We start from the raw sequence: 17538 nt of genomic DNA, 5'->3' as shown, positions 1-17538 counted from the left end.
ATAAGCTACACCAAAAAGATGGTGTGATAAGATCTGCCGAAGGTTGAGCACTATGCCTCTCAGTCTCACGCTACTATCATGAGTTTCATATGAATTTGCTCTATGGAAAAAGTGATTAAACAAGAAACAGCTTGTGAACACAGTACAGATGTAGGCATTTTGTTTCTCAGACAGCTCATGTTCAACAACAGATGAATGTGTTGAGTTAGATATGGATAACTACTTTATTTGATTTAGTAATCTCACTTTGGTTGTTGATTCTGAACTCTGTCCTAACTTCAGACTCAACTATGTAGACACGTGCCTTTTCTTTTTTTTTTGCGATACGCGGGCTTCTCACTGTTGTGGCCTCTCCCGTTGCGGAGCACAGGCTCCAGACGCGCAGGCTCAGCGGCCATGGCTCACGGGCCCAGCCGCTCGACGGCATGTGGGATCTTCCCGGACCGGGGCACGAACCCGTGTCCCCTGCATTGGCAGGCGGACTCTCAACCACTGTGCCACCAGGGAAGCCCGACACGTGCCTTTTAATCACTAAAACACAACTTTAAAACTACAATTTTAATTGGAAAAAAAATCACATAATTTCACCAAAAAACAAACAAAATTCTACTCTAGTCTTGATGTATTTTCTTTCATTATTTTCCCTATACACTTGGCTGTTTTACATAATTGCTATCATAAAGTACATATAACAAAGTATCCTAATTTTTTTCATTAAATGAAAATAAAACAAATAACTTAAGTATCTTCTATTAAGAAACTGGTTAAATGTAACATAAACAGACAATAGTTCTTATAAACAGTGTAAAATTGGGCATCCAATAGAAATAATGTAGATACGTATTTATCAACTTGGAAATACATACATAATATAATAAACAAGAAGGGGAAAACTCAGCATGTATAGTATTATATTTATGCAATGTTATATATATGTGTCTAAATTGAAAAATGTTGGAAGTATTTCATTCAAACAGTGGAGAAGAGAGGGTAGAATTTTGTGTGATTCTTAGATTCTTTTTTGCTCTTTGGAAATTTTAGAATGACTATGAATCATTTTTACAAAAATAATAAAGCTATTCCAAAAGAAAAAATATTGCCTATTCACATACCTCTTTTTAGCAGTTAAGTCCCAATTTAAAAAACAGTATCTGGCTAACCACTAAAATAATACTAATTTGATTTCTAAATTAACTGATTTTAAACAACGGAAGCTTCTGCCTAAAAAATTAAAACACAGGCATTTACAATTATAGGTATTCTTATCTCACAAGGTAAACTGGGAATTCGATTTAATAAATATGATTATTGTATCTTCAATATTTAAAGCATAATCATTAACAGCAGTATTGCATGGTCGGTAGTGTATCTTTTTCAGTTCTACCTAAATGGGAAAATAATTTAAAAGCAACATCTACATGATCCAGTTATCTTTACTCTGGAAAAAAAAGTCCAAACTTCTATCATATGAAGAATACAGTGAAAGAAATAGAGAATAATTTGAATAAAATAAAAACTACTCTTAAGAAAGGATGTGGTTTCAAGTCAGACCACACATCAGAACAATGGGTGGGTGGGAGTCTTAAAAAAAAAAAAAAAAAAGTATACATTTCAGAGCTCCAGCCCAGATAACACATCAGTTCCTGAGAATGAAGACCAGAAATCTATGTTTTAATGATTCTTACATAGCCAATCTGGGAAATAGCATTTGGGAACCACTGATCTGACAAGATTTTATGACTGAAATTCTAAAATTTGTGGCTTCAATGGAATCATTCTGATGTTAATATTATCAACAAAAACATCATGAAAATAACCAAATGCATATGAGATTTCCCCCTCAAATACTTAACTCCTTTCTCACTCTAAAATACTCCCTCGGGCTTCCCTGGTGGTGCAATGGTTGAGAGTCCGCCTGACGATGCAGGGGACACGGGTTCGTGCCCCGGTCCGGGAAGATCCCACATGCCGCGGAGCGGTTAGGCCCGTGAGCCATGGCCGCTGGGACTGTGCGTCCTGAGCCTGTGCTCCACAACAGGCAAGGCCACAGCGGTGAGAGGCCCGCGTACCGCAAAAAAAAAAAAAAAAAAAAAATCCTCCCTCATTTAAAACTTACATAAATATCTTATATTCCCATTTCCATTCCACAGTTCCAGCCCAGGTCTACTGAATGGCTCATCCTAAATGCCCAAGTCCTCATCCAAAATGCCTACTGTACGTCAACACAGAAGATATCAACTCAACATCAATTTCCAATGAGGCTTAGAAAAGCAATTTCTGGGACACATACATTCTTTCAGGGTCTTTCTGACTAACAAATTTGTAGGGCATTTAATTCAGTGTAAGAATAGTAAGTGAAAATCTTTTCTTAGAATTATAATTTATTCCTGGCTCTATAAATTGTATGGGAGTTTAGGGGCTACTGACTTTAGCACAGTTTCCCCATTATCAATTTAAGTTAAATGCCAACTTTTGACCCTATGGAGAAAAGACTATCTTCTTTAATGCCCCAACCATCAAACATATTAACCTGTATTTAGGTTATAAAGGCTGAATATTAAAACAGAAGTTAAACCCTACAGGAAGAAGAAATACTTCTGAATTCTCCCCATTTCCCAATTCATTGCGTCAAATTTTATGGTTATCTTGAAAGGAAGAATATTTTAACTTCCAGATTTTTCACAATATAGACTGCCATTCTTCCTCTAAGTGTAGCTCAGTGGTTACATTTTTAAATGTATAAAAATTACCATATGTAACTGTATGTACTAAAATCATATATTAATCTTGTTTGTGGATGATTTAAGGGATTTTCTAGGGTATTTTAACTTTATACAATTTTTGCCTCATTTTTTGACTTTCAAACCTAATCTTTTCTGATGTGAGATTCCATTATATCTTATACTATGAATGAAAATGAGAGATTAAACTTCTTAAAACACAGGTTTAAATAGCTTACTCTGGAGTAGAATGTTTAAAAAATGAAACTGAAGAGCACTGTATAAATTAGTTTTAATTTAAGACACAGTGAAAGCCAAATATATATGAAGTAGAAATTACGCATTTAAAGTACTTGTGGTAGATTATTCTTAAAACTGCTTTAAGAAAGTTTTGTATAGGGCTTCCCTGGTGGCGCAGTGGTTGGGAGTCCGCCTGCCAATGCAGGGAACGCGGGTTCATGCCCCGGTCTGGGAAGATCCCACATGCCGCGGAGCGGCTGAGCACGTGAGCCATGGCTGCTGAGCCTACGCGTCCGGAGCAACGGGAGAGGCCACAACAGTGAGAGGCCCGAGTACCGCAAAAAAAAAAAAAAAAAAGAAGTTTTGTATAATAATCACTACAGGCCATTTTCTGCACAACTATTTCAACCACTTCATTCTGTTAAAGAGGAGCTATTGTTACAGTTTTTACATCAACCAGGAGACTATGTTGTATTTAAATTTCTCATCTATGGGTGAATAATTATAAAACTGTTTGCCAGTGAGGTGTGAGGTTTAAAGAAAGGTATACTGTGAACTGATTTATGAGATATAATTTAAATAACAAGTTGTTTTTACATGTGATGTCATCTTCTAAGCCCAGGAAACAAGCACAGTGAAACAATGTTCCTCCCTTCTTTTTTGGCTGTTCCTATTAATCGAGTAGGCTTTTCTTTAAAAGAAACATAAAAAATGCATTTCACGGGCTTCCCTGGTGGCGCAGTGGTTGAGAGTCTGCCTGCCAATGCAGGGGACACGGGTTCGTGCCCTGGTCTGGGAAGATCCCACATGCCGCGGAGCGGCTGGGCCCGTGAGCCATGGCCACTGAGCCTGAGCGTCCGGAGCCTGTGCTCTGCAAAGGGAGAGGCCACAGCAGTGAGAGGCCCGCGTAGCAAAAAAAAAAAAAATGCATTTCACAACTCCAAAAAATAATTAAAATTTAAAATTTCTTGTCTTTTAAAATGATTTAATGTTATTCTTTAAGAGGGTTAAAATTTGCAAACATAATTATATGTCATAAACACATTATATTCTAGACCTTACAAAATCCAGATTGACAAAAATTTTCACTGTAATTCAGAAAATACAGATTTTTCTACCCACTCCCCTAACTTAGTTACTTTGGTTATGTAACTTATTCTTTAAAAAAGGAGTGCTTGACATATCAAGGCTTAAGTGTTATGAATTAAACACTCACCATTAAACACCTCATTAAATTCTCCAGGAGGGGCATGAATGATGAATTTTGCTGCTATACGCACCTAAAACAGAAGCAAAGATATAAATGTCCCACAGCATAGGCCTCTGCTAAAACAACCAAAAACCATGCAAAATTACACTACTTCAAAGTTCTACTGAAAATGGCTTAAGAAGATTTTAAAGATGGTGACATTTTTTCACTCAAACACCCTAAGTTTATTACTGTTTTAATCATTTAATATAATCACAATGCATAGACTGAATGTAGATAAAATATACATATAACTAATGCATTTAAGGATTCAAAGCTGCCTACATATAAATATTTTCTTATAAGAAAATTTTTCTTTTAAACTAAAATTGAAAAAAATGATCCATCAAGAAAATTTCTATGTGTGAGGAAATAAGATGCATTTAGGTACTATGAAGAAAATATATTGTGTGTCCATACAGTCACAAATGTGCATGTCTATAAAGTCACAAATTAGTTAAAAAAATGTAGAAAGGGAGAGGGAAGAAAGGTCTAAATTCAAAATGTTTTGAACATGAGATCTGACTAGATCTTAGGAAATTTTAGTTCAAAAATAAGTGAGAGACAAAATATCAACAGGTATACTGACAGGTATATTTTAAGAGAATAAAGGCTATATTAAAGAGATTAATCACTAATGAACATATATGAGAGGTTAGACGACATGCCCAATATTATAATTTAGTGAAGAAGTTCTGAGTATTTATAATAGTTTTCCAACCACTATACAATAGCCTCCAACTCAGCTGATCAGTGATCTTGTCAGAAATGCACATTTATGAGCCCTACCCAACCAAATGAATTAGATTCTGGAAATGAGGCCCAGAAAACACTATAAACAAGCTTTCCAGGTGATTTTTAAAATACACATCCAAGTATTCACTGAATTAAGGCACCGCACATGGCAAAAACAAAAGCTTTATTTCATATTGTACACTTTACTAGCACTGTCGCTGCTCTGATGTAGAAACTAAAAATAATGGAAAAGGAAATAGTTACATATGTTTGTGTATATATGTTATATGTGTGTGTGCATGCATCTAAATACACATATGGTTTTCAGAGGAGAGACACAGATGAAAAAGGTATTTACAGTTAAAAAGAAGATGTTCCTAGCTAGCGGCCACATATGTGACAAGGCCAGTTAGAAAACTGTTAATTGAAAACAAAAAAAAAAGCTTTTGTAGTCTGGAACACCAAAAAGTCTGAAGCAAAACCTACGACTGTTGTTGGATACCACTGAGAGATTACAATGATGAAGATGACAACAAAAATGGGATTATTTAAATTAGTGTTTACCAAGCACTTTACACGGATTATGTCATTTACTCTTCAGTCTGATTACTGAATATACACTTTATTTACTACATTATGCTGCTTCTCAGATTTAAAATAGTTTTGGTAGAATGGGTAAAATGCTCCCACCAAAAGATGAACAGGACAGAATGTGACAGAGTGGCCACCAACAAACTGCCAAAGTATAAACTTTTTTTGGTATTTAAAATGTCAATAGCAGCAACTTAAGGGAAATAAATTCTTCCCAAGACAGAAAAAACCAGAGTTCACTCAAAAAGAAATATGTAACCTGAATAGTCCTAGATCTACTAAAGAAATTGAGTTTGTTGTTAAAAGCATTCCAACAAATAAAACTTCAGGTTTTCTTATAACAGGCATTTAAGGAAGAAATATTACCAATTCTCCACAAATTATTCCAGAAAACAGAACTGAAGACAACTTCCAACTTATTTTAAGAGAACAGCATTATCCTATACCAAAGACTAAAATGCTACAAGAAACACAACTCACAGACCAAAACCTCTCATAAACACAGAAGCAAAAATCTTCAATAAAGTATTAGCAAATTGAATCCAACTATATAGAAAGGATAACACATCATGACCAAGTGGAGTTTTTCCTAGAAATGTAGGGCTGTTTCACTATTTGAAAAGCAATTCACAATATAAACTGATTAAAGATGAAAAACCACAATCACCTCAATAGAAGCAGGAAAATTATTTAATAACATTAAACAACCAATCATGATTAAAAAAACTCTTAGCAAACTAAAAAGACAATGTCTTTAATTTGATAAAAGGTATTTACAAAAAAGCCTATAGCTAACATGATCCTTAATGGTCAAAGACTGAACACTTCCCCCTAACATCAGGTAAGAATGTCTGTTCTCATCCCTCCTATTCAACATCATACTGAGATCTTAGTGCAATAAGGTAAGAAAAACAAATGAGAGTCATTTCATAAATAAAATAAAACTTTCTACTTGAGGACAACATGATTGTTTACAATGAAAAATCCCAAGGAATCTTAAACAAACAAACAAAACTACCCAATAACTTATAAAACTTAGGTACAAATCTAACAAAATATGTACTAAAATATGTACTTCAGGACTAATATCCTGAAAACTACACAAAACTGATGAAAGAAATCAAAGAAGATCTAAATAAATGGAGAGACATGTATATTCATGGATTGGAAAGCTCCTTATTGTAAAGATAACAATTTTTCCCAAACTATTCTACAGATTCAATGAAGGCCCAATCAAAATCCAAGCAGGATTTTTTTTGATACACATCAACAAGCTGATTCTAACACTGATGTTTCCTATATTATTATTTTTCTATGTTTGAAGAATCCAATGAATGCAGGCTATTTTGGCCATGTATCAAGATTAACACTCCCTCCCCGCAAATGCAAGCAAGATCAAGAAATCACTCTGATGCCCAGAACAACCATAAACACACACATGAACACACACCATGGTATTAAAAAAAAGATTGTGGTTAGGAAATGAGAGGGAATGAATATTACTTCACACCCTTAGCAGTAAATGCAAAGTAGCAATGGCAAATGAACTAGAATAGCCAAAATAATTTTGAAAAAGAACAAAGTTGGAGAATTCACACTACCTAATCTTAAGACTTAATATAAAGCTACAGTCATATATGGATCATAATGGAATAGAAGAGAGAGCCCAGAAATAAACCCACACACCTACGGTCAATTAATCTTTGACAAAGGAGATAAGAATATACAATGGAGAAAAGGCAGTCTCTTCAGGAAGTGGTGTTGGGAATGCAGGACAGCCACATGTAAATCAGTGAAGTTAGAACACTCCCTCACATCAAACACAAATATAAACTCAAAATGGCTTAAAGATTTAATGGCTTAAAGATTTAAATATAAGACATGACACCATAAAACTCCTAGAAGAGAACATAGGCAAAACATTCTCTGACATAAATCATACCAATGTTTTCTTATGTCAGTCTCCCAAGACAAAAGAAATAAAAGCAAAAATAAACAAATGGGACCTAATCAAACTTTTAAGCATTTGCACACAAAGGAAACCATAAAAAAATGAAAAGACAACCTACGAACTCAGAGAAAATATTTGCAAACGATGTGACCAGTAAGGGCTTCATTTCCAAAATATACAGACAGCTCACACAACTCAATAACAAAAATACAAACAACCCAATCAAAAACTGGGCAGAAAACCTGAATAGACATTTCTCCAAAAAAGACATACAGATGGCGAATACGCACATGAAAAGACATTCAACATCGCTAATTATTAGAGAAATGTCAATCAAAATGCAAATCAAAATTACAATGAGTTACCACCTCACATGGTATGGCCATCGTTAGAAAAATCTACAAATAATACAGGCTGGAGCGGGTGTGGAGAAAAGGGAACCCTCCTACACTGTCGTGGGACTGTAAATTGATGCAGCCACTATGGAAAACAGGATGGAAGTTCCCCCAAAAAACTAAAAATAAAGTTGCCATATGATCCAGCAATCCCACTCCTGGGCACATATCTGGACAAAATTGTAATTCGAAAAGATACATGCACCCCAGTGTTCACAACAGCACTATTTACAACAGCCAAGACATGGAAGAAACCTAAATGTCCATCAACAGATGAATGGATAAAGAAGATGTGGTGCGTGTGTGTACATATATACATATACACACACACGCGTGTGCACATACACACGGAATACTACCCAACCATAAAAAAGAATGAAATAATGCCATTTGCAGCAACATGGATGGACCTAGAGATTATTATACTAAGTGAAGGAAGTCAGAAAGAGAAAGACAAATACCATATGATATCACTTATATCTAAGTGAAACTAAAGTGAAACCATAAATCTTAAAGTGGAATCTAAAATATGACACACAAATGAACTTATCTACAAAACAGAAACAGACTCACAAACATAGAGAACAGACTTGTGGTTGCCAAGGGGGAGGCGGAGACGGGAAGGGATGGATTGGGAGTTTGGGATTAGCAGATGCAAACTACTATATACAGAATAGATAAACAAGGTCTTACTGTATAGCACAGGGAACTATATTCAGTATCCTGTAATAAACCATAATGAAAAAGAAAAGAATAAAATAAAAGTAAAAAACAAAAAAAGCTACAGTCATTAAGATAGAGGGATAGATAATGAATGGAACAGAACTGAGAGTCAAAAAATATATCCTGCACACATATGGCCAAATGATTTTTGACAAAGGTGCAAAGGCAATGCAATGCTTAAAGAATATCTTTTCAACAAATGATATCCAAACAATTAGATATCCATGAGCAAAAAATAAACTGCAATCTAAACCTTACCCCTTACCAAAAAAGTTACCTCAAAATGGATTATAGCTCTAAATGTAAAATATAAAACTTAACAAAAAATTAAAAGGAAACAGAAGAAAACCTTCATGACCTGGGGTTAGGCCAAAAGTTATTAGACATGATACTAAAACTATGACCCATTAAAAAAATTGATAAACTGGACTTCATTGAAATTAAAAACTTATGCTCTGTTACAGACATTGTTAAAAGAATGAAAAGACAGCTACAAACTGGAGAAAATATCAGCAAATCACACATCCAATAAAGAATTTGTATCTAGGACATATACTATCAAAACTCAACAGTAAGAAAACAGTGAACAAAAGACTTGAACACACTTCACCAAAAAGGATATACAGAAGACAGATACATGCACAAAAGGATGTGCAATATCATTAATCATTTAGGAAATCAATATTAAAATCATAAAATACCACTATATACCTAATAGAATGGCTAAAATAAAGAAGATTGATAATATCAATGTGAAACAACTGAAGCTCTAATACATTGCTGTGGCAATGCAAAATGGTACAATTGGTACCGAAAACAGTTTAGCAATTTCTTATAAACACACACCATACGACACAACAATCCCACTTCCAGGTATCTACCCTATGTTCCCACAAAAATCTATTCAAAATTGTTCAAAACTAGAAACAATCCACAACCTAAATGTCCACCTATGGGTGAATGGATAAACAATAATGTGTCTATGTGATGGAATACTACTCAGCAATGAAAAGGGACAAATTATGAATACATGCAACAACTTGGATGAATCTCAAAAGCCTTATGCTGAATGAAAGAAACCATTCTCAGATGGTTACATGGCAATGATATAAGATTCCATTTACATGACATTCTCCAATAAACAGTAATTTATAGCAATGGAGAACAGATCAATGGCTGCCAGGGGCTGGGAGGAGGAGTGGGGATGGGTGTGAACACAATGGGAGAAATGAGGGAAAGGAAGAAAATAGAGTTTTTGGTGGTGATGGAATTACTCTATATCTCGACTTTGGTAATGGTTACATGCATCTATACATGTGTTGAAAGTCATAAAAAAAAAGAGAAGGGGGTATTTTACGCTATGTTAATTAAAAATATATATTGCATGTGTTTTCAAAATTATTTTCTTCTGGGCTTCCTGGTGGCGCAGTGGTTAAGAATCCGCCTGCCAATGCAGGGGACACAGGTTCAATCCCTGGTCCGGGAAGATCCCACATGCTGTGGAGCAACTAAGCCTGTGCGCCACAACTACTGAGCCTGCACTCTAGAGCCCGCAAGCCACAACTACTGAGCCTGAGTGCCACAACTACTGAAGCCCGCGTACCTAGAGCCCATGTTCCACAACGAGAAGCCACCGCAACAAGAAGCCCGTGCACCGCAACTAAGAGCAGCTAGCCCCCACTCGTCGCAACTAGAGAAACCCGCGTGCAGCAACAAAGACCCAATACAGCCAAAAAATAAATAAATAAATTTATTTAAAAAATTATTTTCTTCTAAACTGTTTAAAAGTATCATTAAAATCAAAAATGAAAATATAAAAAATAAGTGATTTTAAAAAGGCAAGGGTGGAGTTGGGAATGGAAGACAGTGCATGCTAAACATACATTGGCATCTATTACGTTTCCATAAAATGTCTTCATTTCCTTTGTTCCCTTATTCCTCCCTCTCTTCTATTGGGGTAAATGTTAGAAAGCATTTAAAACAAAGTCTTAATCACTACCACAGGCAACAAATAAAACTTGTGGTAACCTGTTGATGAATTTATCAATTATTTCTTTTGGAAACTTTTAGAATTTTGAGGAAATTGTTTTTAACACTTCTAATGACTTACACCCTACCAATAAAACTGACAAAATTAAAGTACTGATAGCAAGCAGTATATATATATATATATATATATATATATATATATATATATATATACACACACACACACACACACACACACACACAGTATAGCATATTTAGTGATATGATTAACTGTTGAGCTTTAAATTTTTTAGTTGTTTCAAAAAAAGGTACATATCATTTAGACTTTTAGTCAGTTCTATTTTGGGTTTTCACCTAGAAAGCAAAAATGCTCTATAGTTTTATCTTACAGACTTGTTTGCCCTTGCTATTGAACAAAATGCGTACAGTAACCAAGAAGAGTTAAGACTGCTCACAATATCCAAAATGAATGGTGGGTCAACAGAAGTGCCACTGAGGGTTGAGAAGTCATGGGAGCTGTCTGGCTGAGAACCCAAAACACAACTTGGGACTTCAGCTATTCCTGAAGTATCTTAATCTGGTCTTTGTGAATTTCACAAGATAAGAAGAATCTGTTTTTTGGATTTCTCAGGTGCTAAAGAAAAGAAAGTGTGTCCACCACAGTAAAGGCTTAATTGTCTTCCTGAGAAACTGTTCAATCATCTGGGTATTTTCTAAACACTGCTACAGACTGAACATTCCCCTACATTCATCCTTCCTAGCAGACTTTTTTTTAATTTTAAAAATTATTTATTCTAGCCACTTCCAAATCCAAGAAAGAAAAAAGGTCACACAAGTTAACACACATGGAGCTATACTCAATTTACCCCTGGGAATATTATCATTTTTCTGGATGAGCCCAGTGAATTATTAGATACATCCCTAAGGCCCACAGCAAAATCTCCTACATTAACCACCATCTTCCTCATGATATTATTCGAAGTCCTTCTAAATTGGAGGAGGATTCAGGAAACAGTTATTACTTTTATTGTATTTCTAAACTGTAATTCTAGATTGCAAGAGGGAGGATACCTTGGTTTTGTTGGGAAGGTTTGGCTAGATGTGAGATTAACTCTTACCTATGTTAGTGACTGGCAGTTTACAGGCATACCTCGTAACAATCACATCAAGAAGAACAGTTTTAAAAAGTTAACCTACTGGGACTTCCCTGGTGGCACAGTGGCTAAGAATCCGCCTGCCAATGCAGGGGACACAGGTTCAAGCCCTGGTCCGGGAAGATCCCACATGCCGTGGAGCAACTAAGCCCGTGCGCCACAATACTGAGCCTGTGCTCTAGAGCCTGCGAGCCACAACTACTGAGCCCACGTGACACAACTACTGAAGCCCACGTGCCTAGAGCCCGTGCTCTGCAACAAGAGAAGCCGCTGCAATGAGAAGCCTGCCTGCCACAACAAAGAGTAGCCCCCGTTCACTGCAACTAGAGAAAGCCCATGTGCAGCAATGAAGACCCAACGTAGCCAAAAATAAATAAATAAATTTATTTTTTAAAAAAGTTAACCTACTAATATAGAGCTAGAAGCTAAAAGAGCTATATTTTTTCTTTGCTTTCTCTAGGATCCAAACATTACTTGGTATAAAATATACAAAAAGATAAACATAACATAAAAAGTATGTTCCACTCTGTTGTGCTTCTTGGAAAAAAGCAGATACTATAAAGTTACTTATGCAGAAGACAAAGCAGTATATTCAAAACAATATCCAAAATGTTAGTATACACTACCTCTGAGAAAAAGTAATTTCTGCCCATCAACTTACTAAGATAACACAAAAATACTACTAAACTTTTTTTTCGTACTTTTTCTTATGGGCTACAATTCAAGCAACCAATTAAATAATGATAGCAACCCACAGAATAAAATAAGAATCCATGAGTCCATATTGACATAAAGAAATGAATGAACAAATGGGGGGAAGCTCTTCATTATGCTAGAATTTCAATTAATAGATGTAGAAGGAATGATTGAATTAGAAAATCACCTGGGGTGACCAACAATGGTAATTGTTGCAGGCAAAAATCATCAAGAGATGCTAAAATTAGTGGGTAAAAGTCTAAGAGCATATTTACACAATGTGAATGAATCTTTCTACATGATACTTAAGAAGGGATAAACAGTAACTTTATACTGAGGAAACCTGCCACACACCACCTTTACCAAATGACCTAAGTTATCATAATAGTAAAAACTGTGCCTCCTAGTAGGATGTACTGAGGACACAACATCACTTGTTATGCTCCTGCCAAAACTTCATAGGCTGATCTAATCATGAGGAAACATCAAATAAACTGAAATTGAGGTACAGTCTACAAAATAACCATTTTGCACTCTTCCAAAGTGGTAAGGTCATGAAGGACAAACAATGCTGAGAAACTGTTCCAGATTAAAGACCAAGGAGACACTACAACAAAATTCAATGCGATCCTGGATTAGATCCTGGACCAGCAATTGGTGAAATCTGAATAGGGTCTGTAGATGAGACAATAATGTTGTATCAATGTGAAATTTCTTGATTTTGATAATTGTACTGTGGTTATATAAGAGACAGCCCTAAACACAGTGAAGCATTTAGAGAGTGGGGGAAAAAATTCCTTCTCTACTCTTAAATTGTGGGGATTTTCTCTTATATTTTTTCTAAAGTTTCTTAAAGTTTTGTTCTTTGAATTTAGGCCATTAATCCACATGGGACTGATTTCTGTATATGATGTGGGATGGAGATCCATTCTTTATTACGTCGTCATAAGGATAAATAAGCCATCCTAATGCTATTTGTTAAAATGGACTTCTTTGTCCCACTGAACCAAATAAATAAACAAATAAAAGAAAGAAAAAAAGGAAAGTATTTTCAGTACTATTTTTAAAGTGTGAATTACTTTTTTTCAGTCTGGGACATGAAAAACACATCATAATTTTTTTTTTTTTTTTTTTGCGGTACGCGGGCCTCTCACTGTTGTGGCCTCTCCCGTTGCGGAGCACAGTCTCCGGACACTCAGGCTCAGTGGCCATGGCTCACGGGCCCAGCCGCTCCGCGGCATGTGGGATCTTCCCAGACCGGGGCACGAACCCGTGTCCCCTGCATCAGCAGGCGGACTCTCAACCACTGCGCCACCAGGGAAGCCCTACACATCATAATTTTTAATAAATTCCAAAGATAATTCTGAAAAGTGTCTAATGAATTTAGTAGTCAGCATTCAGGTAGTAACTGCAAAAATGTAACTTCCTCAAGGAACTTCTGAATATTCAATAATATCAGTAGGCAGCCCTATGCTCTAAACTTGGTAGGTAGTTCTTGTTGAATCAATGTTGAATCAATCTATAAGCAAGAATAAACTCTCATTTACTTAGGATGGTCAGGAAATATAGTATTTTAATGAAATGAGCATTCTAAGAGTTATCACTAATGCAATCCTGTATGTAGACAGTTAATTTTAAAATAATGTACATTCAAAACCATAAAAACTTATGCTAATATAAGGAAGCAGTATAGTGTATGATCTCTGGAGTCAGACTGAATGAGTTGGATTTTCATTTCTACTACTCATTAGCTACGTAAACTTGGGTGAATATAATATTAGTATGAGCAGTAATAGTAGTAGAGAATAAATGTATCTGCATTAGTATAGTTCACTATTCCTAAAATTAGCTCTGGAATACAGGCATTTTCACATTACACGTGAAATGCTTCTTTGTGCCCTACAGTGGTACAGCTGTGGCTTATGCCCATGCATTTCTGTGTTTTCTGCAGTGCGTTCACTTCCCACACGCCAACATCCTTTCTCCTCCCTTGGAAATCATCCCTTCCTCTGTACTCTGCTTACCTCAAAAACCAGTGGTAGCAAAACTGGAGAAAAAGCCAGTTCCTAGTTCTGTGGTGGCAATGTGCAGTTAAGATCTGGGTTTTCATCTAAGCTAAGACAAACCATCTGTACCCAGGTTTTGATTTAATTTCTGTAAATCTCCATTTCTCATAGGTAAATTAAGGGAGATGAAATATATCACCATTTCTTAACCTTTTAAAACCCCTGTGGTCTGTTAGATAAAATAAAATATTATCTACAGTTACTTTCCAAGATGGCTGTTATTACCTTTAATTCATGAAAAGAGAAAACAGAGATCCAGAATTGGGATTTGAATGAATTCTTCAGATGAAGTCCAAGGCTTTTCGGAGCCGCCTCCCAATACAGCATAATCTTTAATGGATGGTTCAGAAGAAACAACCAAAATATCTGGGTAATCTCATTTACTTCCACTGCTTCTATTATCACCACATAACAATAGCTCTCAAATCTATATACCTATCACAACCTCTCTCAAGATCAAGATCCATTTTTCTAAATGTAACTCATTTATTAGAAATCTCCATTAAATGCCTCAAAGATACCTGACTGTCTCACCCAAACCTACACCCTCTGTTCTTCATAAAATTATCGGCACCACCTACATACAATTCCACATTTCTCCCTTTCTCCCACACTCAGCCACACTATTGAGTGTCTGTCTGTCTTGCTCAAATCCAATCTCCTTTTCTTTGATTCCATTTCATTCGGACCCAGTCCCTTTCTGGATTGTTACAATAACTGCCCTGCCTCTAATCTCATCTATCTCCAAAAGTCATTTTCCACTCTGCCACCAGATTGATATTTTTCAATGAAAGTTCCGATCATTTTCTTTCCTGCTTAAAATCATCTAATGGTGGCCCACTGCCAACAAGGTAAGTCCAAAGTCCTTAGCATAACATATAAGGCCTTTCTGTATTCAAAGGCTGTAAAATGTACTGTTAACAGCATAAACCCTAAATAAGACTGTATGTACTCAGACTACAGCTCCACTGACTTCTACCTATATGACCAAAAGCAAATTAAATTCAGTTTCCTCACCTGCAGTAAATGAGGTAATACATTTAGAAAAGTGCTTGGCACAGAGTAAGCACTCAATTAACAGCTACTACCTTTTTACTCTTTCTGCTACTTGATAGCTCCTACAACCAACCCACTCTTTTTCTCATCCCACCTATACGATACTAGAGCCTCACCACTCCATTCAGTCTTTCAGACAAGAACTCTTTTCTTTCATGCCTCCATATCACTGCATGTATGTTTTGTCCACCTTTCATCTACTGTGACTAAATTGTACACAGCAGCAGAATATCTTAAACTCTGCAAATTATCAAAGAAAAGGCCACACTGAAAGGAAAACTCAAAGGTCAAATTATGCTATTAAAAACTTCTTGATGTATTATTCAATACAGCAATCATTAGCATACACTTCTGATAAAAGGTAAGTACTAGTACTGAGAACTGTAGTACAAGGCCTAAAATTAAAGCCCAGTATTACGTGTGCCTTGACATCTGGGGAAAAACGGAAGGACCTTGAATGGCCTAACTGCAAGTTCCCATCCTCAGTCTCCTCCTGCAGATAAGGTCCCTAGCCAGACAACCCTCTTTATTACAGGGAATAGGCACAGTCCCTGCTCATCCCTGAGTATGGGGCTTCAGTTCCCTGCCAGCCTGCGGAATTATTCAAACTAGCCAATCACATCCTCCTGCTGGAACCAGGGCTCACTCTACCTTCTTGATAATACAAAGCTTGCCTCCCTTGGCCTCTGCTTGTTCACTCTGTTCCCTCCACTGTGTCCCTATCTCCTGGGCTGAGTATTTGTATTAATAGACTGCTATTCACCTCATCTTTCCAATGTCAGGTGCTGTGTGTTTAGCCATCCCCATAACCCTACAGCAGGAACCCCTCCCTCACCAACAGAGTGCAGAGGAGGCAAATAAACCAGATCTCACTTATCTGTGAAGCTCAAATTTAAGATATAATTGGGGACCAAGAAGAAAGGAACTCATATATATATTTTATATCATAAATATATTTTAAGCAAGCAAATAAGCTGATATATAGTCCCAACATTAGAAGGGCATGAGAGAGATTCTTCGTATATCTTCTCTATTTTTATTTCAGACATAAATTCACAAGTGTGCTTATCTAGTTTCTGATCCTCCATGTATTTGAAGGGAGGAGGGTAAAGTTTGACAGTTATATTTACAACATTAAAACAAGGGAAGGAGCTGAGTCAATCTGACAAAGGCTGCAGAAAACAACGTTCTTTTATAGGAACAAAAAAATTACAAATCAAATCTATTGAAAAAAGAGCTCTAAAATTCCTAAGAAATGAATTTTTATTTAAGAATAACTACAAGCTTACATCAATAAACTTCTCAGATGAAAATAAAGATCAAGATTTTCAATTATTGGATGATGCAGATTAAACATTTCAAAACCTCCAGACTTACTGCAAGTCTACTAAGTGACTAACTGGGAAAAATCTTGTGTATGTGGCCCATGGAGTGGAAGATGAATTTCAGGCTCTTCCACAATTTTAGGCAACCTTCCTCCACTCTTCTCTATTCCTTGGCCTACAGAGAACTCCGTGCTAGTTCAGAAATAAGAAGATAAAGTTGGTTTATTAAGTAGTTAGAAAGGGTCTTTGATGGAGCAAATTGGAAGGCCTGAAAGTGAAACGGACCTCCTCTAAAATGAACACTGTGCCATCGTGGCAGTTTGTGACTGCTCAGGCTTCTCTGGATCAGAATCCTCACAAACATCTGAAGAAAATGGGCAGAATTCAGTTGTAAATCATTAAATCGTTCAGACAAGGGAAAGGTAAGGATAATCACCTTTCAATATCAGACAAAGTTGATTCCACTATTCTGAGAGAGAATTTACCAAATCCTTTCCCTAAGAAAGGAAGGAATACTATCTTCTCCACTGAGTAAAAATACAGTTCACCTGGGCTTCCCTGGTGGTGCAGTGGTTGAGAGTCCGCCTGATGCAGGGGACGCGGGTTTGTGCCCTGGTTGGGGAAGATCCCACATGCTGCGGAGCGGCT

The 17538-nt window shown here is 36.3% G+C and overlaps 1 protein-coding gene across 1 annotated transcript in view; it reads right to left on the bottom strand.

Moving 5' to 3' along the window:
- Positions 1-17538, bottom strand: part of CAPZA2 (capping actin protein of muscle Z-line subunit alpha 2) — a 57587-nt gene that overhangs the window by 27950 nt on the left and 12099 nt on the right. The window contains exon 2 of the mRNA XM_081244916.1: positions 4177-4240. Coding sequence (XP_081101042.1) covers positions 4177-4240 — 64 coding nt within the window. The remainder of the gene's footprint in view (positions 1-4176; positions 4241-17538) is intronic.

The sequence above is a fragment of the Mesoplodon bidens genome (genome assembly GCF_964165515.1).
Source record: "Mesoplodon bidens genome assembly, chromosome: 9".
NCBI classification, from domain to species: domain Eukaryota; kingdom Metazoa; phylum Chordata; class Mammalia; order Artiodactyla; family Ziphiidae; genus Mesoplodon; species Mesoplodon bidens.
This window is presented reverse-complemented; position numbering and strand designations above follow the sequence as displayed.